This window comes from Dermochelys coriacea, chromosome 23 (genome assembly GCF_009764565.3).
Source record: "Dermochelys coriacea isolate rDerCor1 chromosome 23, rDerCor1.pri.v4, whole genome shotgun sequence".
NCBI lineage: Eukaryota > Metazoa > Chordata > Testudines > Dermochelyidae > Dermochelys > Dermochelys coriacea.
This window is the reverse complement of record NC_050090.1, coordinates 15,746,073-15,773,772: the sequence shown is the minus strand read 5'-3', so window position 1 is coordinate 15,773,772 and position 27,700 is coordinate 15,746,073. Positions and strand designations below refer to the sequence as shown.

Here is a 27,700-nt window from a genome sequence, read left to right as displayed (position 1 = left end):
TAAAAGTATCCCATGATCCCTCTGGACTGTTGAGTTTTCCCACGCTGCCCTATGAGTGGCCGCATTCTTGGGAGGACACTAGGATGTCTGGATGTCACTAGGATGTCCACACAGCAGTACGGGGGGACCAAGCCTGGGTGGTTGGGCTTTACCCCCTGTACTGCTATGTGGACACTGGGGTGCCAGGGTCCAACCGTTCCTAACCCTGGGTTACAAATGACCCTCAAGCCCTAGGTCTGCGGCTTACGTGTAGTGAGGAACCGAAGGGAGTTGGGCTCCTAACTTCATTGCAAGAGCGGGATGCTTTGATTCCCATTAAGTCCAGTCTTCTTTTTCTCTCATGGACCCCTTTTGGGGCCCCCCACCCTCCCGTGAACAGGTCTGAGGCCTGACAATTCATCTCACGTCAGCAAAGGTCCCCGCATCACACCACAGCGCCCGCTCGGCTACAGAGATGAGCATCGCCCAGAGCCAGGCAGCCTCAGAGACAGCGTCTTTAGCACTGCGGACACCTTTGCATGCCCCTCCTCCAATCTGTTTGTTTTAGGGGTGTCTCAGGCCTCCATCACCTTGGTATCTAGGCACCTGGATGGCCTCTTGATCTGCTTTCCCTTAAGGACTTTGATTAGGCTAACGGTACGGAGCTGCAATTTGCAGCGACTGATCCATTCAGCAGGAAATTTTTGCTGATGAGTGAACGAGCGGAGGGTACTTTTAATGGCTCCCACTGGGCATCGTTAAAAACTCTTTGCCCAGATCGTGAAGCAAAGTTTCAACTTCCAAGCAGGGCGCAGAGGGGATTGGGCAAATCCAGAGGGCTCTGCGAGCCTGGCACCAACTTGCTCCGGGAGGAATTCAGCCCAGGACGCGAAATGCCTAGAGGTAGCCGGTTTGTCATGGACGTCTCCACAGTGGTGGAGGCTAAAAACAAAAGGAGTGGCAACTAAATGAGTAGCGCGGGGAGGAGCGGTCGCTGGGGAACTGGGAGATTGCAGTAGAGACAGAACAATTATTAGTTACGGACCAACATTACCACGGAGGGTTTCAAGGGGAATCCAGCCAGTTCCCTGTAAACAGCTGGGGCAGTAAACTCGTCCACTGTGATGCATCCTGGTGTGGCCTCTTTGCTCTCACCTGCCCTTAGCCTTGTCTATGCTTTCTGGGGGTCAGCTCCCCAATTTCCCTGGCCACAGGTGATGCAAGAATTGTCTTCTGAGTCCCCCGCAGGCCCTGCTGTCATGCCGCAGGTTGGCGATCAGCCCTTCAAGTAGCCCCTCTGGAGCGTCCGGTCCACTGAACCTTCACAAAATTCACAGATCGGTGGCTCCCGAAGAGATAGTCCCGTCCCATTTACTGGTTCCCCTCTCTGATCCCCGCGCTGCTTAACTCACAGCACTGAGATAGGTTTATAGTGAAATCATATGTGAGTTTATTTAGCCAGGGTGGGGGTGGGGGTAGGCATTCAATTGACAGCGCAGGGTAATAGCGGGGATAGGTGATGGTTTAGAAAAATAAAACCAGAAGATGGAAAATATCATCATGACGCTATGTAAATTCTACGGTGCACCCACCCCTTGACTACTGTGGGCAGTGCTGGTCACCTGCCAGCTCAAACAAGCTATATTAGAATTGGACAAGGTGCAGAGAAGGGCAACCAAACTGATGAGGGGGCTGGAACAGCTTTTGTGTGAGGTGAGATTTAAAAGATCGGGACTGTTTAGTTTGGAAAAGAAAAGACAAAATGGGGATGTGAGCGAGGGCTATAAAACCATGAATGGTGTGGCAAAAGTGACTAGGGAAGTGTTGTTTACCCCTTCACATAACACACGAACCAGGGGTCACCTGATGAAGTTAAGAGGCATGTTTAAATAGCATTAATAACGTGTTTAAAATGAACAAAGGGAAGTATTTCTTTACACAGCCTACAGCTAACCTGTGCAACTCCTTCCCGTGGGGATGTTGTGAGGGCCAGAAGTAGAACTGGGTTCAAAACAGAACTGAAGAAGTCCCTGGAGGGTGAGTCCATCAATATTAGTCAAGATGGTGAGGGACGCAACCCCATGAGCCAGGTGTCCCTAAATCTCCAGGTGCCAGAAGCTAGGAGTGGACAGACGATGGATCACTCGGTAATTGCCCTGTTCTGTTCATTCTGTCTGAAGCACCTGGCCCTGGCCGGTGTCGGAGACAAGCTACTGGGCTAACTGAACTCAGTATGGCCATTCTTACGTTCCTAAAACGTAACACGCCTTCTCGAACCTGGACTTCATTAATTCTCCGCCATGAGCAAGGCCTGCTGTTGGTTTGCCTCCTTGGTGAAGGATTCAGGCTACGCGGCATCAGGGGCAATGCACAGAACAGGGCAATTTTGGAGAGATTCCCCCATCTTCCACCCCTGGCTTGTGGCCGTCAGAGGTTTAGGGTCACCCTGAGCATGGGGTTGCTTCCCTGACCATCTTGGCTAATGGCCATTGCTGGACCTAGCCTCCAGGAACTCACCCAGTTCTGTTCTGACCCCAGTTATGCTTTCGGCCCTCATGACATTCCCCTGGCAGTGAGTTCCACAGGTTAAGTGTGTGTTTTGGGGAAAAGTGCTTGTTTGTTTTAAAGCCTGCTGCCTATTGATTTCGGGGGCACGCTCATGGGCCGAGAACTGTTCCCTTCTCACGGCCCAACACACTCCACCGGGATTTGCAGGGATGCCCGGCCACCTTGTCCAAACAGAGGGGGTTTTGGCACGCACCATCTCTCTCTCTTAGCAGAGAGGAAGCAAGTTTAAAAGCACAGGCCGGTCTCCCTTGATCCGTGCTGCAGAAAGAAAACATCTTGGCTTCTTCTCTCTCTCTCTGTCCCTTTGTCGCCTGGTCCAGGTGAGTTCCTGAGTCCCGCCAAAGGCCGGCTCTTGTCCCAGCTAGCCAACATGTCCCGGACCATTGGCTGACCCCTACTGGGTTAATGTGGCCCACCTGCCAGAGATTTCCACGGATTGGGGTCAGTTGCCTGCTTCTTGGGCCTCCCGTTGTCTTTGCGGTCCCCTTGGCTGATATGGGCCCATTTCAGCCAGGTCTTTAACGACCTGTTCAATCCTCCCCAGACCATTTGGTGACGGAGCCCACCCCTGCTCTGCTCCGGGAGCAGCGTTTGAACCCCATTTCCCCCACCCGGTAGCCATGCAAAGTTACAGAGGGAAACTGAAGCAGACATGACAGAAAATTCCCAGGCAGTGACCTCACAGAGCCCTGGCCATCTCCTGGGGAGAGGCGGCAGTGACCTCATAGAGCCCTGAGATGGGGAGCCACCCAGGAGGCCCAGAGGCCGCTGGAGGAGTGCGACCTGCCTGGGAAGGTGAGTGTGTTTTCAGGGTCAGAAAAGCGGCTGTAGTAGGGCAGAGCAATGGGCCATCTCACCCAGTGTCCAGGCTCTGACAGTGGCCCTTACCAGAGCTTCAGGGGGAGTGCACAGAACAGGGCAATTCTGGAGAGATCCCCCCCATCTTCCACCCCTTGGCCATCAGAGATTTAGCCCCCCCCCCGAGCATGGGGGTTGCTTCCTTGACAATCTAATAGCCTTTGCTGGACCTGTCCTCCAGGAATGTACCCAGTTCTGCTCTAAACCCAGTTACGCCTTTGGCCCTCCGACATTCCTGTGGCTGGGAGTTCCACTGATTAGCCGGACGCTGGGTGAACAAAGTACATCCTTCTGTTTGCTTTAAACCTGCCACCTATTCATTTCAGTGGGCGACCCCCCCTGCTGCTTGCATGATGCGAAGGGGTAAATAATGCTTCCCTGTTCCCTTTCGCCACACCAGCTACGATTTTATAGCCTTGTAGATCATCCCCCGCGTAATCGTCTTTCCAGTCTGTTTACTCTCTCCTCATACGACAGCCGTTTCAAACCCTTGGTCACCCTTCTCTGAACTTTTTCCCACCCTGGAACTGCAGATAGTATTTCATGGGTGGGGCGCACCATGGATTTATGGAGTGGCACTATGATATTGTCTGGAATTCAAAACCCAGCAGGGTGCGGGGTTCCCGTTCCCGAGTGCAGGCGAATAGCTGTGGTGGCCCGGGCACGGACCCGTTATCCTTCACCCGGGAGACGAGTGTGCTGGGGCGCGGGTCTCATGAATGGAGGGGTCAGCAAGTTGTAAATCAATGGGGGGAAAGGTCTTTAGGGTGCACAAAATGCTACGGGACCTGGAAGTCTTAGCTCTAGAAAGTGGGTTATGATGTTATTTTATGTGTAATCGGGTGTTTCCTTTTGTTCTCCTGGCTTCTTCTGCCCCACGGTCCGTCGGCCCGGCACTCACCTGCCTTAGCCTCCCCCATTGTTATTTGTCACCCCCAGGGCACCATGGACCCGGATGACCTGAAACTGGCGCTGGAGCGGCAGAGGGGGGAGAACAAGGAGCTGGTGGAAGCCTTGCTGCAGCTGGAGGCCGACTACACCCAGCTGCAGCAGGAGCGAGCTGAGGTGCAGGAGGAGGTGGGCAGGTGAGGGGCATGCAGTGCCGGGTGGGAGCCAGGGTGAGGCGCTGGGTCGGCACATCTTTGCCGATGACCCGGGAGAACCGATCGGCTCGCCGTTGCTGGAGTTTTGCAGGCCGCAGGAAGGTTGGGGGGTGCGGTAATTAACGCGGGGGACAGGTCGCTGGTTCAGCATGATTGGGATGGGTAATGAACCAGTGGGACAACTGACCCAGGGTCGTGGTGGATCCTCCATCGCGGGCAATGTTTCAATCAGGATGGGATTTGTTTCTCCCATCTAGGAATTCTCTGGCCTGTATGATACAGGAGGTGGGGTTAGAATATCCCATCGGGCCTGGGGATCTCTGGATCAAGCCCAGTTCACACCTGAAAATCCTTTCTCCTTCTTTCGGGGTCCTCAGGCTGCGGAGAGCCATGGTTGCTGCGGAGGAGACGGACGGGGCTTGGGAGGAGCTGGACACCACCAAATCCAGCCTGCTGCACGTCCAGCAGGAATTAAAGCTCCTGAAACGCCAGCGGGAGAGTTTGGTAAGGAGAAGAGGAGGCCAATTCGAAGCTCCTACCCTGGTTGGCTTCCTTTACCCTGCTCCCCTCAGGGCCTGTCCCCACTCCATCTAGCGCAGCATGCCAGCCTCCCATCTGAACTCCTTGTTGGGATCCCACTCTGCCACCAGCTTCAGCCAAGCCGAATTTTCCCGATGGAGTGACGGTTGGGAGATAGACTGGAGCTGGGCAGAGCCATTTTTGGTCCCCCAGCTCTATCCAGATGCTGTGTGACTGAAGACGAGTTGCTCTGTGCCTCAGTTTCCCCTTCTGTAACACAGCTGCTGGTAGGCCTGGTCCAGCTCATTCTATGATGGCAAACTGGGTTTCTGAGAAAACTAGAAGTGTCTGACCACTCTGTCTATCCTAAGATTGCTACCCATCTGGGTTTTACCTGGACAATCCAGTTTTTGGCTTCTGTGTCTGGTTACTATTTAGGGTTGCTAGATGCCCGGTTTTCAACTGGAAAGTCCGGTATAAAAGCCTGGTTGCCATGGGCTGGGGGAGAAGGCAGAGAAGGGGTGGAGCCTCAGGAGAAGAGGCGGAGTGGAGGTGGGGCTTTGGGGAAAGAGGCAGGGCAGGGGGCGGGACCTCATGGGTCTGGTTACGAGCAATTAGAAAGGTGGCGACCTTAGTCTGTCCCCACAGGAGGAGGAGAAGCAGGAGATGCGGGGCACTATCCAGGAGCTGACGACAGAGGTAGGGCCACGGTGGGCGTGGAGGGGAAAGCTGGTGCACCCAGCTGAGGTGGGGGCCGTGGGCCCGTTTGCTCTCACAGCCCCCCTGTTTTCACCTGCAGAATCTCACCCTGACCAAGGGGAACTTCCGAAGCCACCAGCAGCTCTCAGAGGTGCAGCAAGCCATGAAGCAGCTAAAGGTGGGTGGCCCCCAGCGTCTCCACTCCCCCGGGGCCACGCAAAGCGACCTCTCAGCACAGGAGCTCCAGACAGGGACGCCGGAGACCTGGGTTCTGTTCTCAGCTCTTCCCCAGCCCTGCTCTGCGACCTGGAGCAACTCACTGCTCCTCTCGGTGCCTTGGTTTCCCCCACACCCCGGGCACATTCTTTGGCACAGGGAATTTCATTCACAGTGTGTCTGGGCAGTGCCTGGCACGAAGGGACCCTGATCTCAGTCGGGGTCTGGGCAGCACCCGGCATGAGGGTCCCTGATCTTGGTCGGGGTCTGGGTAGTGCCCGGCACGAGGGGGCCCTGATCTCGGTCGGGGTCTGGGCAGCTCCCGACATGAGGGGGCCCTGATCTTGGTCAGGGTCTGGGGAGTGCCCGGCACAAGGGGGCCCTGATCTCGGTCAGGGTCTGGGCAGCACCCGGCATGACAGGGCCTTGATCTGGGTCGGGCTCCTCTACGCACACCAGTTACACACTACGCCAACCCTGCCTGGCCCTCTCTATCCAGGCTGGTGTTCAGTGCACCCCAGAGCTCCCCGCTTCCATGCACAAATCCCATGCCGCTGGCTGTTACTGACCAGAAGGCCAGACCCCCCGCCATCCAGCGTCACTGCCCTGAGATTGCTCCCACGGCAGGAAAGACGTCCCCCACAGGGATGGGTGTTTGCCAGGCATGGGGCCCCAGGTGTGGGTTTGGGCGGGGAACTTTCATTGCACCAAGAGGTGGGGCTGACCCAGCAGGAGACGCCCATGTTCTGGATAATTAATTGGGGCAGGGTGAAGTGAGAACGTGTGTGACCCCCAAATGGTTCTGGTGACCCCCCGCCCAGACTCCCTCCCCTGCGGTCCTGCCTCTCTTAAAGCGCTCTCCCTGTCACTAGATGGATCTGCAGCAAGTCAAGGAGGCGAGAGACGCACAGGGGAAGGAGCTGGCCAAGGTAAACAGGCCAAGATGTAAATTTCTCGCTTACACGCTGCTTCCTGCCAGAGAATGGCTGCTTTAACAAGGTGATCGTCCGTTCGATTTTGTTGACCGTTGGCTGAGGCATCAGTTTGCCTTTTGTCTCTGAGGAACAGGTTTGAAGCTGTTTCCCCAGAGTTGGAACATGTCTTATACAGTTGGGTTTTATAACTTTACCTACAATGTTGCACACATATTTTACCAGGACAATAATGTTCAGCAGATTATGTGTTTTCAAATGATATCTCACAAGGTGTACATGGTACAAAATTTATCATAATCTTGTAAACGTGGTGAACATAAGAGTACAGACTGTCACAGGGAGTGTCACCAGCAAGGGCATTGCAGCACAGTGATAGGGTGCTGGGCTGGAATGTAGGACACCTGGGTTCTGTTCCTGGCTGCCATCGTTCTGCCTCAGTTTCCCCTCCCGCCTCTGTCTGTTTGGATTGTCCCTTCACTCTGTGTCTGTGCAACGCCTGACACAATGGGGCTGTTATCTCCATCAGGGTCTCTTATCATCCTCCATCTCTCTCGCTTATGGTATCTGCAGCGCAATGTTCTCGCGATGAAGTTGTAGGCCCATAAGCAGTTTCAAGGCCTCCTCTGTGATCCTGCCATGTGTCAGCTGTTCCACCGTTGAATCCGTATTTGAGGCACCGCGTTACAAGGTGTCTGATGCTTTGGATCTTCTGGCCACAGTCATGGGAAGACGTGCCTTTGGTTTTTCCACTTGCGCATCAAGTAGCCATGTCTTCCATGGTTTATTTGGACGTGGTGGCCCAAAATCTGTGTGAAGGGTCGAAATCAGGAGAGTGGCTTGTCGGGTCAGTGATAACATGTTTGTTTGGAATGGGGGAATGAGGTCCAGACGTTTTGCCATTCCCTAGCTGGATCGAGAGATGATCATGTGTAGCTTTTGCCATTTCAGGCGTGGCTGGTTTATGTTGTCCATAACCTACCAGATGGGAAATTCTGGGTAGTCTTTGGTGTGTTATTTTGTTGCTAATACAGAAAGCCACATAGAAGCATCAATTTTAAAGTTCCCGTGATAATTGGCATGGTCCGATTCAGCTGCTCATCCATCAATTGGGTAGGACAACTTGTCCACATCTTTCCAGCTGCATACACCGGGGTCAAGGCTGAGGTGCGTAGCACCGGGGCCATTGATCCAGACGTTGTTTCTTTTACCTTTTGGATAATGTTGATGCGAATCTTCGCTTTGGAGGCTACTTTCTTGAGGTGGCCATGGAAGATGAGAGCACGCAATCAAAAATGATCCCATGCCAGGTCGGCGTTGGGTCATAATGCCCCGTTTCATTCCAAAACTTGAGCGTCGGAGAGTTTCATGCGGTTCTGTTCTCAAGGTGGAAAGTAGAGACTCCCAATGTGCTTGGATTTGATTCTGGCCACGCTTTTGGAAGTGCTGCTCCATGAGCTGAAGGTCAGATGTAAAGGTTCCTTCAAGGTCCTGAACGCTACAGGCCTCAGTTGCATGTGTCAAATCAGTGGCATATGCAAACTTCTGCGCTATCGTTTCAGGCACATCACTTACATAGACGTCAAAGAGTGTTGGAGCAAGTAGAGTTCTCCATGGGGTATTGTTCTCCACGGGGTAACATTCCTCCATGGGATATTGTTCCTGCTTGTGGGTATTGTTCCTCCATGGGTCATTGTTCTCCATGGGTTATTGTTCCTCCACAGCGAATTGTTCTCCATGGGGTATCATTCCTCCATAGGGTATTGTTCCTGCATCGGGTATTGTCCTTTATGGGGTGCTGTTCCTCCATAGGGTATTGCTCTCCATGGGGTATTGTTCCTCCACAGGATATTGTTCTCCATGAGTTATTGCTCCTCCATGAGGTATTCTCCATGGCATATCATTACTTTACCTCTCCCCTGATGCCAGCTTGTTTGGCATTGTTCAGCAGGATACCCCCAAACATTCGCCTGTGCTTCTTTTTCAGGAGAAGCTCCACTCCTCCGAGCTGACAGAGACGATTCGGGAGCAACAGGAGATCCAGGAGGTACCGGATTTTATGGCCATACAGACTGTGACGCTCCAGAGCAGCCCAGCTTGATGCACGGTACCCCGGGTGGTGTACAAGGGCTGTGGGACCTCTGACTGCAGGGGGCCTGTGACAATGACGCCAGCTGGGACCATGGGGCTGCTGTAGTGTGGGGCAGGAGACACAGTCAGCACTCTGTGTTCTTACTTCCTGAACTTTTATTTGAAGGTCCTTCAGAGCAAAATAAACCAACTGAAAGAAGAGCTGGAGGACTCAGAGCAGCAGAACGCGCTGTAAGTCAAAGGGTGGGGGCCAGACCCCTGCGGGGGTCAATGGGTCATAGTTCCATGGAGTCAATGGGGCCAATCCCCAGCTGGGGTCACTCGGCCATAGCTCCATGAAGTCAGTGGGGCAATCCCCAGCTGGGGTCAATGGCCCATAGCTCCATTGGAGTCAATGGGGCCAGACACCCAGCTGGGGTCAATGGGCCCTAGCTCCGTTGGAGTCAATGAGGACAGACCTCAGCTGGGGTCAATGGGCCATAGCTCCATTGGAGTCAATGGGCCAGATCCGAGCTGGGGTCAATGGGGCCAGATCTCAGCTGGGGTCAATGGGCTGTAGCTCCATGGAGTCAATGCGGCCATATCCCCAGCTGGGGTCAATGGGCCGTAGTGCCATTGAAGTCAGTGGGGAGGCCTTCAGCTGGTGGGAATTGGGCTTGAGAGTGGTGGATGGGACAGGGTCCATAGCCAGTTCCCGCGACCTTTTCACCTTTAATTGTGACTCCTGATGTCTGAACCCTTAGGAAAAAAAATTCTCCCCAGTCCCAGGGTCATTGTCAGGCTGTAGCTAGTTTGATCAGCCCATGGTCCCGCTGGGTATGTGGTTAAAGCTCCGGGCAGCCAGTTTGGGAACCTGGGTCTGGGTCCCAACTCTGCTACAGAGTCATTACAACAGCCACTCTCATTATGTATCTGGGCAGCGCCTGGCATGACAGGACCTTGATCTCGGTTGGGGTCCAAGCTGCTCCCAGAGCAAGGGGGCCTCAAATATGCGTTAGGGTCTCCAATAAACCAAATACCCCATGATCCTTTGTGCACGAACCCAAGTGTTTTGCATCCCTAATTCTAGCTTTGGGCTCTGGCACTTTGGGGTCCTGCTTTGAGCAGCGGGTTGGACTAGATGACCTCCTGACGTCCCTTACAACTCTGATATTCTATGATTCTATGATTCTATGACTTGGCTGAAATGTAGCATGTGGCCAAATGATGGAATATGTGTCCTATTTTCACCTGACCCCATTGACCCGGGTCAGATGTCCAGTAAGGGCCCCCGTGTGCTTGACGAGGGATCCTGGCTATTGCAAATGTCTATGGCAATGGAAGAGGTAGTGACCCATTGAGAAAGGTTTTTAGCTTATTAGGAATGACTCATTGTCCGAGGGGTTTTCTAGAAGAAGGACTTAGTCCTGGAGATCTTCAGCTGGTTGAACAGGGGAGCTGAGATACTCTAAAAGAAAAGCCACCTGCTGATCAGTTATGGTGAAGGAATCGTCTTTGGCCCAAGCATGACATATAAACAGGGTCTTTTCTGGGAGTGACTCTGACCTTTGGGATGGGCTCCCACTAAAAGTAAGGATGCCCCAGATGGGTCACTCAGGGGTGGGAAAAAGTCACCCAAACAGAAGTTGGTCCAATAAAAGATCTGATCTTGTTCTGAGAGATGTAGTTAAGCCAATCTAAGTCTCGTGGGGAGGTGGGTTTAGATAGAGATGAGAGAACCCATCCCCCGTTGGAGTAAGTGTCTACATGGAAGCCCAGCAGTGTAGCTGTCAGGTGGATTGGGCACCACGTCACTTAGCCGTCCATGTTCGTCTTTGCCCACCAATCTTTGAGGAATACATTTCCAACTGAGTCCGATCCTTTCACCTCTTCTGAAGACCAGATCCGAGTGGGAACCCGACGCCATGGCCCTCCGACGTCTCCCTCTTGCTTTTCACAGCCAGAAGCTGGAACAGGGCGAGGACCTCTCTGGGTCGTTGCTGTGCGAGATAGTGGAAGCCAAGCTGGTAAGGAACAGTGCCCCCAAAATGCCAGATAGCCGGGCTTGGCAGCGAGAGCCGGGCTGTGTTGCTGGCAGAGGTTCTGCCCTGCAATGATGCACCACGTTTCCCTGGGAGGAGAGCCCAGGCTCACCCTGGGGGAGGAATCGGGAGCCTGGTGGTTCGTGAACTGGGTCCATTGGCCAATTCCCAGCTGTGCCCAGTGACGTCATGGATCATCCTGGGCCAGGCTGGGAACATGGGCCTCATCTGTGTAAATGGGGAGAGAAAAGCCTTCCATTGGTGGTCTTGTTTGTTTAGACTGTGAGCTTTTTGGGGCAGGGACTGTCTCTCACTCTGGGTCTGGGCAGTGCCAGGCACAATGGGGGGCCCTGATCTTGGTTGGGGTCTGGGCAGCGCCTGGCATGATGGGGCATCGATCTCGGTCAATTTCTCTGCAGCGCTCAGCATGTAATGGGGGGCCCATATCTCCGCAGAGGTGTAGGCCCTGCTGCAATACAAACACTAATAAAACTTCCCGCTGGGGGTTATTCTGCAGGAGACTCGACTGGTGGCGAAGAGACGTGGCATTGCCTACTGGCTATGGTGAGAGCAGTGTTTGCATCTCTGGGAGTCAGGACACCTGGGTTCTTGCCATCAGTTAATGCCCTGTACAGTGGCTGGACTTTCTTTCTTTCTTTCTTTCTTTCTTTCTTTCTTTCTTTCTTTCTTTCTTTCTTTCTTTCTTTCTTTCTTTCTTCAGTCCATTCGGGGCAGGTCCCAGCCATGGCTCAGTTATTATTTCTTGGTTTATTACTGGTGCAGTCATTTCCCTAATTGCTGATTCATTATTTAATGTATTTATTCCCTGTTGGATTTATGCCAGGGCGTTCCCCCAGTGGCAGCCATTAATCAGCTAGTCCATAGGGATCTGGCTGAAAGGAATCAACCCATCTAGCCCGGTATCCTGTCTCCGACAGAGGTGCAAGACACCTCCTAGTAGCCGGTGCTGGAATAACCCGCCCCTTGGGGCCCATGCCGTCTCACCCCCATTGGTTTGAGGTTGGCTCCTGCCCTGGGTCAGGAGGGTTTTGACACCCTCCACGGCTCTGGGGCCGGATCCCCAGATGGGGCTGTTCGGTGTCACGCCGCTGACTCCGGAGATTGGCACCTGCTGGGGTTCTGGTCCAAGGTCTCCATCCCGCCGGGTGTGTCAGTCTGAAAGTGACGCTGCAGCTTGACCACACATCATGAGACTGGGTGCAGAACTAGCTGCGGGTGGGGGTGGGATCCAAATGGCCCCTTGTGGCCTTAAAACCCAGGAGCATCACATCAACATTCAGTCCCAGTTTGGATCCCACGGCACTTTGGGCCCCACTGAGTGGGGACTTCCGTGGAATCCAGTGGTGGGGAGTTCCACAGTCTCTCTGATTGCTCTTTCCCCGCAGGACGCTGGCCTCCCTCTACATCTGGCTGCAGCTCCTCGCTGGCTCCCTCATGGCCATGGCCATCCTCTACACGTACTTCTTCGACGAGGAGTTCATCTACCGCACGCTGCCGCTGGTGCTTTCGGAGCACAGCTACGACCAGCTGGCCTCCGGCCTGGGCGGCCACCTCACCCTGCTCAGCCAGGGGCTCCTGCCCTTCTGAGCCCCCTGCCCACTGCCACAGCTGGCTGCGGTGCCGCGGGCTATTAGTGGACGTGTGTGCGTCTGGAGGAAAACCCAGTAGAGGCCCCTGGGTGATTAAACTATTTAACTGCCGCGTGTTCACTACTGTGACTCCCACACCTCGGTGAGGTCACTGTCCCACCCTGTCTAGCTTTACTGATTGTCAAACGTGGTGGTGCTGGAGCCATGTCGGTCCCTCTTTGTCTTTCTTTGCCGATTGTAGGCAGCGTTGTTGGAGCCACGTCTTTCCCACCGTCTTTCTCTATCTTTGCCCAAGCAGTTCCCTGTTTTATGTCAAGTTCCCAGCATCCCCAGCCCTCTAGGTGAGGGGACCCAACAGGCCCACAGGGTGCCGGTCCCTACATCCATATCACTGAGGGGACACCTACAGGGTCGTTTTACCCCCCACATATCCCTCAAAGTCCATTGCCTCCGCCTCCAGAACCAGGAAGGATTCCTGGGGGCTGGACAAGGTTCCCCCTGCCTGCTCCCCATTTCACTCAAGGGCTGTAAATGTACGTTTCTTTCTCCTCTGCCGGGCATCCAGCCAATCGGCCGAGTAAATCCACACTCCGGTGTCTAGGGCAGGCTGGGTTTCCGCTCGGCCTCCCCATCCCAGTGTGAGACTCTGTTTCCAACCCACATCTAGGACTCACTGAACCCAACCCGGACATGCCTCATGCAGGGGTTTTCGGGACCGGTACAGCACCAGGTTACATACGAGACCTTACAAGACACCTCCCAGGAGAGCGGTTAAATGCCGGGGCATGGCCCAGACCCTGCGAATCTCTGGCAGGGCCTGAGCAGGGGGTGCTCCCCTCTAGGGCTGTGAAAGGTTCCCAGGCACTTTCCCAAAATGTGCCCTTTAACCCTGGTTTCGGGGCCAGTTCCCCCAGCTCCATGGAGCACGGGCTGGTGTCATGAAACTGTGGTCATTCCTGGCCAGTACGGTCCAGGCAGCTCTAGTTATTATTAGCCTCCTCTGTTAGCTGATCTGTAGTGTGACTGGCAGGGAATATAGACCCCGGTCCCAGCCAAGAGGTGTGGAGAGAACCCAGGAGTCCTGGCTCCCAGCCCTGACACAATGATTCAAATGCCCCTTCCCCCAAATATGGTGCCCCTGTCAACCAAACAAGAACGCGTCGCTCTTGGTGCAGCAGTTCAGCATTTATTGGGGACAGGGGAGGGGTCGCAGCCCCCCACATTGGGGTGCTTTGGGGGGCGCAGCCCCTGTGAGGCCAAGACAGGGCTGGAATCAACCAGGCCTCTAGGGCAGCTTCTGCAGTGGGGCCTGAGACCACCTCCAGGCCTTTGCTGTTCAGCCCCATTGAGCTAATGTCCGTCTGTCCCCATGCGGGCCTTGCTGGCTGTGGTCTGTCGGCCCCCCTGCCATGCCCCGCCCCTTTGACAGCTCCCTGGCCCCCTGCCCTGCCCCTCTGGCCCCTGACCCCTCAATCTGCCATTAATCCCTGTACTTAGCTATCCCTCCATCCTCATATGCACCCCAATATCTGTCCATCCCCACACAATCCTTTATCCCCATCTGCACCCCACTGTCTATCCCTCCATCCCATGCTCCCCCGCAGCTGTCAGTGTGGCTGGCTCTGGGCTGTAGCATCCCCTGATGTATAGCTTCAAATCCTTTCCCCTACAGCGTTTCTTCCACACAACCCTGCCCGAGAAGAGCAGAGAGAGAATCAGGGGGAGAAGGGGCCAGCAGGCCGGTGCTCTGGCCCTGCCCATGGGCATGAGACTCTATGGTCTGATACCAGTATCGGAGAGGGCCTGGGAAGGGAGTGGGGTCTAGTAGTTGGAGCAGGGGGGCTGGGAGCCAGGACTCCTGGTGTCTATGCCTGGCTCTCCCCACTTGCTGCTTCCCTCCTGGGACCTACCCAGGCTGTTCCCCATCCCGCCCCGGCACCAGCGAGTCTCACCAGGGCATAAGGCCGTGCGCTTTCCTTGTGATCAGCTTAGCACATCTGATGTCATCTGCGATGTTGTTATCCAAGAGCTCTGTGGGGCAGAGAGAGGAGCGGGGTGAGCCGTAGGACCAGAGGAGGGTGTGGGGACCCAGGGAGGGGGAGAGAGATGTGTGGGAGCGAGTGGATGGATGGAGGATCAGGACGGGTGTACGGATGGGTTTGATGATGGGTGGAGGTTGGATATTAGAAAACACTATTTCACTAGCAGGGTGGTGAAGCACTGGAACAAGTTCCCTGGGGAGGTGGTGGAATCTCCATCCTTAGAGGTTTTTAAGGCCCAGCTTGACAAAGCCCTGGCTGGGATGATTTAGCTGGGGTTGGTCCTGCTTTCAGCTGGGGGTTGGACTAGGTGACCTCCTGAGGTCCCTTCCAACTCTATTCTTCTATGAGGAGCGGTAGAAGTAGATGGACGTGAGTGGATGGATTGATGGATGGATGGATGGATGGATGATAGGTGGATGGCCAGATGGAGGGAAAGGTGGATGGATAGAGATGTGTGATGGGTGGACAGATGGACGGAGGTGTGGATGGATGGGTGGAGCGGCCTGAGGGACGGACAGGTAGAGGGATGGACAGGCGGATGTCTGGATGGATGGAGAGCGAGGGGTAGAGGGGGTGGCATGGCCGTGTCAGGTGGGTCCCTGTCCCCCCTTCCCTGCCCCTCTTACTGCTGCAGGCCATGTGGCACCCGTTGCTGGCCCCCGGCATTCGCCCGTCGTAGCACCAGTACTTGCTGTTGATCTGGAAGATCCCATAGTCCGAGCTGCCGTTCTTGTTGCGGTTGATGGCCTTGGTGTTATAACGATTCTTGTGCCTTTCTAGGCAGACCCCTGCATGCAGGGAGAGGTAGGGTGTGGGGGGGACCCCTTCCTGACCGACTTCCTGGAGGCTAGATCTACAACCCGCCGCTCAGCGGCTGCCTAACCCTGGAGGTGCCTTTGAAATGTGGGGCCCCTCAGCAGGGTGTGGAGGCGGGTTAGTGACCCTGATTTGGGAGTGTTTGAGCCTCGGGTGCCGGAGACATCGCCTGCCCCAAAAGCGCCGTTTTTCAAAAAGTTTCTAAGCACGTGTTTTGCCCAGAGCGAGAGAAAGCGAATGTCTGGCATGCTGCAGATCAAAATGACCTCAGTGTGAGTTTTAGCCAACGGAGTGAGTGGCACCCACAAAATCTTTGGGGGAGCCCAAACCGAGAACGGTATGTAAGAAAACGGCCCATGGTTTTTTAACACTGTGGCTGCACCTGTGCCGGAAAAGGGTGAGCAGGTTTCCACGCACGCTAGAAGCCGAATGGTTACTCAGCTTCCTTGAAATTTGGTGTGGCTCATGGGGATGTGGGACAGCACTGGTGAACCAAATTTGGGGTCATTAGACTCAGGGGTTCCTGAGTTACAGCCTTCTCTCCTCCCCAAAACCAGTTTCCATCTGCTGCTGGGTGCTGTTAAACTGAGAGGGCATAATGCCTGGTGAATCGCAGCCCCCACTGAGATGGACAGCTGTGAGCTCACCCTTCAGTTAACTTAAGGATAAATTAAGTGCAAGGCTCCACCCAAGATAAATTTTGGACTGAGGCCTTGTCTACACTTAAAATGTAGGTGGATACAACTACCTGGGTGAGCGATATGAAAAAATCCACGGCCCCTCTGAACGACGTAGTATAGCCGCAGCTAGGTTGACCGCCGGCTGCTTCCATTGACTAAGCGACTGCCACTTGGGGAGGTGATTTCACCTTCCACCAACATCTGCATGGCTGCAATTGGTGAATTTGGAGGTGTCAGGATTCCCTCCCCACTGAACTCTAGGGTACAGATGTGGGGAGCCACATGAGAGACCCCCTAAGCTTATTCTTACCAGCTTAGGTTAAAACTTTCCCAAGGCACAAATTCCACCTTGTCCTTGAACAGTATGCTGCCACCACAAGTGATTTCAACAAAGAACAGGGAAAGGACCACTCGGAGTCCTAGTCTCCCAAAATATTCCCCCAAGCCTACAGCCCCTTTCCTGGGGAAGGCTTGATAATAATATCCTCACCAATTGGTGCAGGTGAACACAGACCCAAACCCTTGGATCTTAAGAACAATGAAAAATCAATCAGGTTCTTAAAAGAAGAATTTTATTTAAAGAAAAGGTAAAAGAATCACCTTTGTAAAATCAGCATGGTAAATACTTTACAGGGTGATCAGATTCAAAACATAGAGAATCCCTCTAGGCAAAACCGTAAGTTACAAAAAGACACAAAAGCAGGACTACACATTCCCTCCAGCACAGCGAATTTCACAAGCCAAAACCAAAAGAAAATCTAACGAATTTTCTAGCTAGATTACTTACTAACTCTATAGGAGTTGAATTGCTTGTTTCCTTGATCGGTCCCCAGGCAGAGACATCACACAGACGGACAAAGCCTTTCCCCCTCCCCCTGCCAGATTTGAAAGTATCTTGACCCCCCATTGGTCATTTCTTGGTCAGGTGCCAGCCAGGTTACCCGAGCTTCTTAATCCTTTACAGGTAAGAGGATTTTATAGTACTGCATCAAAGCTTCGTAATCCCTTCCCTTTATATTTATGACAGGAGGGTTCACGGCTGACCAGCAAATGCATCCTGGATGACACAGAAACATCCCAAGTTCTGACCGGCTGCCATGTCGCAGAGACAGGTCCGGCCCATGGAAAGACCCCTTCTCTCAGACATCTCTTGATATTTCACAGTGGGAACCAGCTGTGACCCCTCTGCTGGCCCCATCACAAAATCCACCCTCCGCCCGTCTGTCACGGTGCCACTGCAGCTTTTGGACACTCGAGAAAATGCGCCTTTGAAGCTTGTGACCTCAAGACTCAACCCACGCTCCTTGCGTGCCATGCCGTTGGTCTCCCTGCAGTCTGGTCCATTGCCCGAGTCTGGGTCACGTAGACTAGATGTAACCTACACACCTGCTGGGGGTGGTGCTCTGTCCCATCTAGTGGCACCGAGACCACTTAAAGAGAGAGTTAAACGAGTCTGCTCTACAGCCTTCACTAACAGCCAGTTGACTTTTAGCTCATGCAGTAAAGGCTCATGCACTAAGCCCCAGAGGTCCCCGATTCGATCCCGCCCTCCGATGACCGGAGTCTGTTGGCGTTACACAGGCTTCTGAAGGTTCTTGAACGCTACTGTCAATGGTGCTGCCGCAGGATCTGCCAAATCAAGCAGGGTGACCGACATACCAACCAAGCCCAAACCTCCATCCTTGACGCTCTGATCATCCCCAACCAACAGTGTTGGGCTGGGTGTGTTCTTCAAAGGCCAGAAGATTGACTCCTGAAGCCAGTCACATTCTCCCAACTGAGCTGCGGCTGGCAGATGAAGGATGGACAAAAAGAATGCTTCAAAGACACCCTCAAAGCCAACCTGAGGAAGTGCAATATTGACCCAGACTCATGGGAGACCCGAGCCCTCAACCGATTAAAATGAAAAAGGACCTTGTGGGGAGGATCCCAGGATTTCAAGTCCAACAGAGACAATCATAAATGGGGAAAGGAGGAAAGAACGCAATGCTTCCTGACTTGACGATCCAGATCCACCCCTTCCACTGGGAGACTTCTGCCCCCTTCGTGACAAGATCCGTGGATCCTGGCTCAGGATATCCTGTTGACCTGTGAATTTTGTCATGGCTTTGTAGGGACGCTATGGCATATAGTGCTGATAAGTCTGACTCTCTAATTAGCTTGGAATCTGCTGGAGGGCAAATGGGAGAATATAAATATTCAAAATATGGTCCTGAATTCAAGGGCAGGATGTGTGAAGGAAGGGCAGAAAAGATCTGGAAACATGCCCTGGAATTTGGGTATGGCTGGTTTCCTGTAACGAGGTCAACTGGCTTGTGATCTTTGTTTTCCACAAATCGTAGGTGTCGGTGACTATGCCGATAGCCAGAGCCGAAGAGCTCTCTTGCTGTTTGTATCCGTATGTTTAGTTATTTTAACGAGAAAAGCTAAGAAAAGCTGGTCTCTCTCTCTCTCTCTCTCTCACACACACTCGTGTGACCAACCAACGAGAATCAGCTGCCCGAAAGAAGCTGTAGTAGTAATAAATAGCATAAGGATAAGGAATAATTTGCTCAAATGCCATAAGGGATCAGGCTATACCACCAATTCCTACCAGCAGCATTTGACAAGGCAGGAAAATCAATGGCAAAGCCCCGATGTTAGCACAGAGTCAGGGTTGATTGGGGATGGGTCATGCCCTTGCAGAACAGCTGAGTGGAGTATAACGCAAATCTCTGAAAGCTGGGAAATGCACAGTTAAGGCTGCCCCTGTCACCTTAACTCTGCCCTCTTTTAGCACACCCCATTAACACACATACCTTAAGTCTGTCTGCCCCACAGTGGCTGAAAAGTACATGCTCCTCACCTCCTTTTACAACCTGTTTGCATTGCCTGGTTGTCAGCTGTTTGGGTTTTGTTCAATTCCCTGTTCTGCAAGGGGATGACATACCTCCGAGCAACCTCACCTCTACATTAGTTTAGACATGAGGGGGGTCTGGGGAGGGGGCTGGGAGATGGCTCTGTATGACCTTGGGTAAGTTCCTCCTGCCCTGTTTCTCCTCCTGTCTCCCCTGCGAAATGGGGAACAATGAAATTTCATTTCCTTTTAAAGCCTTTTTAGCCTGAAACCCAAATCAGAACTAAGCTGAGGCTCCTTGGATTGTTGGCCCCCACCCATGCCCTCCCGCCCCACATCCCTGGTGCACGAGTTGGCAATGGGGACCCACCCAGTGCCATCCCTACACCGAGCTAGGGAGAGACTGGCATGGCTTCTGTGGCAGCCAGAAGTGAGCAGGCTGGTCTGTGGGTGCTGCCCACTTCTGCCCTGGATAACCAGCCAGGGCTGCCCAGTCAGATGGGAAAACCATGATCTTGGAAGGTGAGAATGCCCACTGCCAGGGATATCCGCCTTCTTCCTCCATCACCCATCTGCCCCTTCCTCCATCACCCGTGTGGCACAGCCGCTGCTCATGCCAAGAGGAAAGGCGCTGATCCAGTAAAGGGTGGCACCCAGATGCCCCAATTGTCCCAGCAGATGCCAGAAGACAGCAAAAAACCCAACACGGTCCCTGACTCGCTGACAAGAGGCAAGCCAGAGCTGAGCACGGGAGCGGGCTCACCAGCCGGGCCTTTTCTAAACCGTCTCAAAGCTCCCAGCCCATCACTGATGATTCAGAGCAGAGTGTGTGGGGGGAACCCAGAACGCATCTGGCTCATTGTGCATCTGAGAGTCAGAGTGGGGGACTTTCCTGACCCTGCAGGCCAAACCGTGAAGCATGAGGCTGGATTGTAAAAGGACAGGAATGAACAGTGGAGGGTGGGGGCCTCCTAGATTCAAAGGTTCCCCAGGCCAGAGGGGACTCCATGCCTACCAGCTCAGGCCCGATTGTAGCACATCTCCCAGCATCAGTCTCAAAGCATGCCTTTTAGAGAGACAGCTCATTTCACCGCCGCCACGGCTGGCGGTGGTCAGCCAATCTGACCTCCGCAGCCCAGAGCCCTGCCCCCAAATAATTCCCTGGGCAGATGTTTTAGGGAAACTTCCCAGGATGGCAGGAAAATAGCCCAGGCTGGAGAAGCCGCTCCCCCCCCCCCCTTGGACAATTGTTTGGTGATTAATTTCCTTGCGGGGGGGGGGTTAAAAGTTTCCACTCTAAGTCCCAGGTTGAATGTGTCCCGCTGTAATTTCCTGTCCAGTCCGCACAAGGAGACAGGGTGAGTGTCCCTCCCCGTCCCCAGCCACAAGTAGAAGCAACGCTGAGCCGACGTGGGAATCGCTGTAATATTTTGTACGAAGCTTGTGTGTGCCTCAGTTTCCCCCATGGGCTGCATTGCCACCTAGAGGGGTGGGAGAGGGCAGTCGACTCCATGCAGAAGCCCAGAGATGGAGGTGGGACTGGCCCCAGGCTGTCTCAGGGTCCGGGTCAGTGACTCTCGTTCCCAATCTCTGTGCATGGTAATCCGGAGGGTGTTAACAACGCTGAGCATTTCAGAGCTCTGTGCTCATGTCAGGTCAGGGAGGTGAATCTATGAACAGTTTCCCCTAGCTTGGGACAAACATCATATTAATTACCCCAAACTCCCACTGCAAGCCATCAGCCACTCCTCCTCCGGCTCCGGCTCCCGTCCCCAAGGGCCACGGCTGCTAATGATGCCCAGAGCGGCAGGGAACCATTACCGGCAATTAAGACGCTGGGGATGGATCACAGCAGGGAGCAGGGATGTAGCCCAAGGGAGGGCCATGCTGCCTTCCCCGTCTCTGTCTGCTCCCATGAGACCTGCGCCTGGTGCTTGAGCTTCCCACTGCTCTCTTAGCTCAACAGGCCTTGGCCGAAAGTCCTTGGGACAAACCAAACTGAATAACTCACCACACCAAGGCTGGCAGGATGTTGAGTCACCAAGAAGGAGGTAGGGGGGAACATATGAGATTGTGTCCAAGTGGGAATTTTGGTAATGGTTTTTGTAGGAGGCCCACATGTGCCTCAGTTTCCCCCTTTTTGTGCATTGCTATCCACTGTGTCTGTGGGAGGGACCGGGACTGAGTTTTTTCTCAGGATAGGTGAAGAGCCAGTGGGGTATGTTTGCATCACCATGAAGGGTCTGTTTACACAGCAGGGTTAGCCCAGGGTGAGTAGAACTGGAGTGAGCAGATGCTGGGTTTGTTAACCCAGGGCTTGAGCATCTACACTCCTGGGTAAGCCCAGGAATTGTGGAACATGGGGGCCCCAATCTACAGCCACAGCGTCCACGCTGCATTATGCCGGCCTGCGTCCAACCACCCTTAATCCAGGTTTCCCAGCCCACTCCCAAAACCTGACCGTCTCCCAGACTTGATGGGCCAGAGGACAAAGGAAGTCGGAATCATGGGATGCTTTTGCTGGACTCCCCAGCAGGGCTGAGTCTACATGGCAATGCAATAAGGCTTGAACCCTGGCTCCTGGCTTGATTCACACACACACACACCCGCCCCGTGGGGTCCTGGGACCCTGGGCCAATGTACAGCGGGATCCCCTCAGTTCTCCAGCCTGTGATACTTTTCACACCGCTTTGCTGTGCGAGACACCACTCCTGGTCTGCTCACATGCAGCCTCCAAAGTGTAAATCATGCCCCAGCTATACTGCCAGCCACCCAGGAATAACACTGCAGAGTGACACCAGCAAATTCCCAGCCCCCCCAGCACTGTACGTTGTTTACTGCTCAGCATCCCCTTAGACAACATGAGCTCATCAATAGCCCGTCATTTCATTAACAGAAAATGAGACACAAGGAGCCCACTGGACACTTCCATCCAAACCCACAAAAGTCTAACGAAAACAAGAAAAGTTTCTTAACTCCAGACCGATAGAGTTTAAATTGATTAGAAGTAATGAGGCATAAAAGTCAGAGTTGGTTACAAAGCCATAAAAGGTAAAAACACAAACTAGTCCCTAAATTAACAAGTGACATGACCTTAAAGTGAAAGGGTCTCTCTTTCTCTCACCACATGTTTTTTTGCAGGCTTACCAGCTGGATCTTTCAGCCAGGATCATGCCCCACTCCGATGTCTTTTAAGTCAATGCCATGAGTAGAGATGAAGGTAGAGAGAATTTGTGGTCTCTGTTCCTCAGTTTTATCCTTTTCCTCTTTGAGACTCATCCCCAGCTGGAGTTCAGCAGACAGGAACTTCCAGATGTTCTTTTGCCAGGATGTAACTTTCCTGCTCACACATTTCTTTCTGCCAAAGAATGGCCACTTAACCAGGTGATGCCCCATTTGATTACGTTGACACCTGGCAGAGGCATCAGTTTATATTTTGTCTCTGAGGAACTGGTTTGAGCCTGCTTTTCTAAACTTGGATTATGGCTCAGAAATGTCATACAGAAGAATCATATAATTTTACATGCAATGTTGTTACACATATTTTACGGGGCCACTAATGTTCAGCAGATTATGAGTTTTCAAATGATATCACACAAGGTATACTTGGTACAAAATATATCATAGTCTTGAAAAAAGAATGAATGCACTGAGGGCGATTTGTGTGTAGACTGAAAGAGATTAGGTTTTCCCTTGACTTTGAGCCCCGGGCTTTCCCTGCAGTGTAGACATTCCCTAAGGAATTGGTTGAAACCAACCTGGACCAACAAGGTGACTAGACCATGATTATGTCTAAGATTTCCAAAGGGGTCTGCACATCCATTTGAAATTTTGTAGGGGTCCGCAAATGAAAAAAAGGTTAAAGACCACTGGGCTAGACTGCCAAAGACCCCCAATCTTAGGACACGGGGCTGGAGGGTGTGAGGTGGTGAAGCTGCAGGGCTGCCCTAAAGAAAGAGTGAGACTGTCCTCCTTCCTGGAACATGGAAGGGTTTCCCCTGAGAGACTGTCCCAAAGCTGGTCCCGCTCCTGGCAGGAAGCTCAGACCTTGTAAAGACGCATAAGCACAGTGAGACATATTACAGGTTATACCTACAGCATAATGGATTAATATTGACAGTCGCATCCCTGATTATCTTGCCTAGTACCCATCCCTGGATTTATCCTCCACAAACATCTCATTCTGTTTCGAGCCCGATTCTTCTCTTGGTTTCCACAACATCCACCGGCAGCGAGTTCAAGAGGTGAACTGCGTGTGCACAGAGTCAAAACCGCTGGGAAAAGGGACATCACCATGGGCAGCAGCTAATCCTGGCTACAAATAATGACAAAAGTTTGCAGTCGGCATCATAGAGTGTCAGGAAAGGCTCCATTCCCTGAGGAAAACCCCTTAGCGAGGGAGCTTTTGTGAACGTTTGGATCCTGGTCCTTGTGGACCCAGCCAACTGATGCTGAGCTGGCCAGGTCCAGAAGAACCAGGATCCAACTGTTTGCTCTTCGAGAGAAGGGGGAAACCGACTTTATTAGCTAGGGAAGTAATGATATAGAAGATTAACCTTGTGTTGTGTGATTCTTGTTTTGTCTTTAGGAAAGGAGGACTTGTGGCACCTTAGAGACTAACAAATTTATTAGAGCATAAGCTTTCGTGAGCTACAGCTCACTTCATCGGATGCATTACGGCTGCTACTCTGAAACTTGTTTTGTCTTGTAACCGTTCTCTCTTGTGGCTCATGGAAATTCTTGTTCTTTCTTAAATGAGCCATCTTTGGTTTTATTAGAAGTGCTCATGGGTGGTGTCCAGGAGCTGGGGGGATAAGAGAAAACTGGTAAACTGAGGCACGCTGAACCTTCTGGGGGGAGAGGAAGTGGAATTTCTCTGAGTTGCCAGTTTCTGGGGACTGGAGAGCGCAGGGGAGTGAGTCAAGAGACTTGGCGACTGGCTGCCCTATGATATTCCGTGGGGAGACCTCCCAAGATGACAGGAGTTCATGGAGTCCCCCCACGCCTGCCAGCTTTGGGGTCAGCTTGGCTGAGCATTAATGACTGTTTTCTCAGTCACTATCTCCTGGGGGCTAATTAAGGCTGGCTCTGCTGCCCGCAGGGCCTGGTTTCTGGGGTTTATCTTTATGGATGGGTGGCCATTTCTATGCAGATGTTGGGGGAAGGCAGGCGCCAGGCATCCTTGTCCAAGGTGAGGCTGTGTATGGGGGATGGGGGGAAGGCAGGGGAGAGTCTGGGAAAGCAATGCAGGCTGGATGCGGGGTTGGGCAGGGGAGCTGGGGGGTCAGGGACCAGGACAGATGCGGGAGCAGGACAGCAGGGAAAAACCCATGTCCTGTGTGTCCATCTGTCCTTCCCTCCCCCTGGTATCTGGGCTCTGAACAGAAAGACATTCCCCACTCAGAATTGCCTCCGGCAGTCCCTGACCCAGCCCCGGCCCCTCCATCTCCACCATCATGTGTCGCCCTGCTAGTCAGGTGCTTTGATGGTGCCGAGGGAAGGACCCTATGTGCTGGTGGGTCCCTGCTCAGCAGACCCTTGCTTGCCGTATGGAGCGCTGTCTCCAGTCTTTGTCCATCCCCCCAGGATGGGGGCTCTCAAGACACCTGGAGCTATCTCTGCCGTGTCACCTTCAGCATGAGCTTTGATTTCCTGCAGAGACCGCTTCTCCACATATTGACAGGCTCAAACCGAGAGCTCAAAGGGGGGACTTGTTTCATACCCAGCCCCCTGAAAAAAAATCTGTGAAAAATGGAGCATTTTCATCAAACCTTTCCCAAGCTTTTCATGGACAGAAGGGGCCATTTCCCGCAATACCTTTGGGTGACCATATTGAATTCAGTTGAATTCTCATTGGGGTCCTTTGCATTAATTGCAAAGGTTCTGCGTTACTGGGGCCTGGGATGACATGAAACCTTTCTTTGGGGGCAGATGCAATGGGACGTGTTATGGCCGGAAGCTGAAGCTAGACAAAATCGGCCAGTAAACAAAAGTGTAAATGTATAACAATGAGCGTAGTTAACAACGGGCACAAACTTCTGATGGGCGAGGTGGATTCGCCACCATGGACAATTTTTCAGCTGAGACGGGATGTTTTTCTAAAAGATCCATGCTAGAAATTCAATGTGGGAAGAGCTCTAGATGTGTCTCTCTAGATGTGTCTCTTTCCAGATGACTTTCAGGAGTCTGATTTGTCTTGCCTCCCACCAAGTTTCACCTCACTTCAAAATGACTTGCTTCTGAAATTAGATGTAAAAATACAGACGTGTCACTGCCCACTATTACTGACAAATGGCTGACGTTCTCATTTTTACCATGTAATTATAAAATAAATTCACTGAAATATAAATATTGTAATTGCATTTCAGTGACTAGGACTAGGAGCAGCATAAAAAAGTCACTGTCCGTATGAAATTTTAGTTTGGACAGCGTTCCCTCGTGCCTTTTCTGTAGCTTGTTGTAAAACTAGGCAAATATCTAGATGAGCTGCTGCACCCCCCCTGGAAGACCTCTGTGTACCCCCAGGGGTGCATGTCCCCCAGGTTGAGAACCACTGCGCTAGAGGGTCTCCATGAACCCACCCATCTATGCATCTATGAGAAAACACTTCAAAAGACCAGATGGAATGATGAGTCAGATAAGAACAGAAACGTGGCCAAGCAGCATCAGGAGGCTTGCGTGGGGGATCTCTAAGATGTCAATTCCAGTTATGCATAAAACCCACTCCAGCCTTTTGAAGCTATGCACTGAAGCTACGCCCTGCTGATAGGTTTGTGGTCATGGTCCGTTATGAACTTGCGAAGTTTCAAGGACAGACCCCAACCAGGGCCCTGGGGCAAGCTCTGGGAAGCTTCTTCGCATCCGTGTTGTTGTCTTAAGGTGTTTTCTCTGTCCTGCTTTCACCTTACGACTCAAATCACAGAAATGTAGGACTGGAAGGACCCTCGATCTATCCAGTCTCCTGAGGCAGGACTAAATATTATCTAGACCATCCCTGACTGGGGTTTGACTAACCCGTTCTTAAAAATGTCCCACACAGAGACTCCACCAACTGCCCTGGGTCATTTCTCCCAGAGCTTTGCTAGTCTGTTAGAAAGTGTCTCTTAACATCTAACCTAAACGCCCCTTGCTGCAATTTAATAAAGGGGCTTGCTTCATTAAAGCTGCATACTCATTTATACATGTGGGCAACTCTGCAGTTAATAGCCCCTGGAAAGAAAGCACAAATTCCTGAAAATCCAAAGATATTTTTTCATGATTTTAGCCTAAAATGTTAGGGTTTTGCTGGCTCCGAACTGAGAAAAACATTGGGCTTTTTTGAGGGAAAGCTGGATTTTCCATAAAGGTGGAACATTTCCCATTTTGCTGAAAAAAAAAAAGTTTTCCACCTACAGAGGGGAGGGAGAAATCCATCTGGTGGGAAATTTCTGACTTGTGCAGGTGGACATTTTTTGAGGAAAAATTTGGGTCAGAGGAAGCAAAATCAGAGCCCTTTGCTGGCCATCAAAGATTTATCATGAACGATGGTCCTTGTGTGCGAGCTGAAAGGGGCAGATCTGGTGTAGAAATGGCCAGACTGGGTCAGAATAATTCCCCTCTCATACAGAATCCATCCCCGGCCCGGGCCAATCTCACAAGCTGAGATCCTGCAGAAGAAGGTGGGGGATCTGCAACTGTCCACCCTGCATGAAATTCCCTCCTGACCACTTGTAGCTAGATGTTTTACATCTCCCTGAAGCATGCGGTTTAAGATCCCTTCCACAATGTTTAGTTAGTTTGAGAGAATCTAACTTTGGATGTTCCTCTTCCCTTTGGAAATGTCCAGTCCCTCTTTGAAACATGCTAGGTTTTAGCCTCAATGCCATCCTGTGGCAATGAGTTCCACAGTCCCTGTGTGCATGAGTATGTCTTTTGAATTTCTCACTGTAAGTTCATGGGCTGTCTCCTTGTTCCTGTGCCATCTGACAGGGAGGACAGAATCCCCCAAGCTCTTTTCTCTGTCCCATTTTCATCGTGTCATGCTCCCTCTTACACTTTACACAACCCTAATCTTTCTCATCTCTCTTCACAGGAGAGTTTTCCCAGAGCCTGAGCCTGTCCCCAAGCCTCTGGTCATTCTGCATTTCCCATGTGGTGCTGGGGGGGGGGGGGCCCAGGGCTCCAGGCAGGATCCAGATGCGGGTGAAGGGTTGCGAGCATGTTTCCAAACTGGTACCAAGTCCTGTCTTCACTGGCTCTTTGATGAACTAAGCAGACTGAGCCCCTCTTAGGTAGGTTTTCCAGACATCCTGTGTAGCAGCTGTGCATGCTTGGAAATATTCAGCAGTGTACTCGCCACGGTGTGACTCTCATAAACTTTAACTCGAATCTTGTGGTATCTAGGGCTTTCCTGCAGGCCCCCTCCTGAGTCATGGACTCAAGTCCAGGCTATCACAGCCACCATGGCTAGCTTCAACTTCCAGCCACTGGATTGGGTTAGACCATTCTCTGCTATATCAAAGAGCCAATTATTCAAATTATTGTTCCCCATGTCGGTACTTCTAGATTGGGATCAAGTCGCCCTTTAACTTTCTCTTTGTTCAACTAAATAGTTTGTGCTCCTTGCATCTCTCACTATCAGGCAGGTTTTCCAATCCTTTAATCATTTCCGGGGCTCTTCTCTGAACCCTCTCCAGGTGATCACCTCCTTCATGAATTGCGGGCCCCATTAACATCAGTTAGGCTATTTTC

The 27,700-nt window shown here is 52.4% G+C and overlaps 1 protein-coding gene across 1 annotated transcript; it reads left to right on the top strand.

The window, feature by feature from the left end:
* The first annotated feature begins 4,348 nt into the window (after positions 1–4,348).
* LOC119847043 lies at positions 4,349–12,805 on the top strand. The gene is given in 10 exon segments (XM_043501589.1): positions 4,349–4,490; positions 4,886–5,012; positions 5,676–5,726; positions 5,827–5,904; positions 6,815–6,941; positions 8,862–8,921; positions 9,132–9,196; positions 10,905–10,971; positions 11,504–11,550; positions 12,393–12,805. Coding segments are annotated over 10 exon segments (1,011 nt in total). The 5' UTR covers positions 4,349–4,350; the 3' UTR covers positions 12,642–12,805.
* Positions 12,806–27,700: the final 14,895 nt, after the last annotated feature.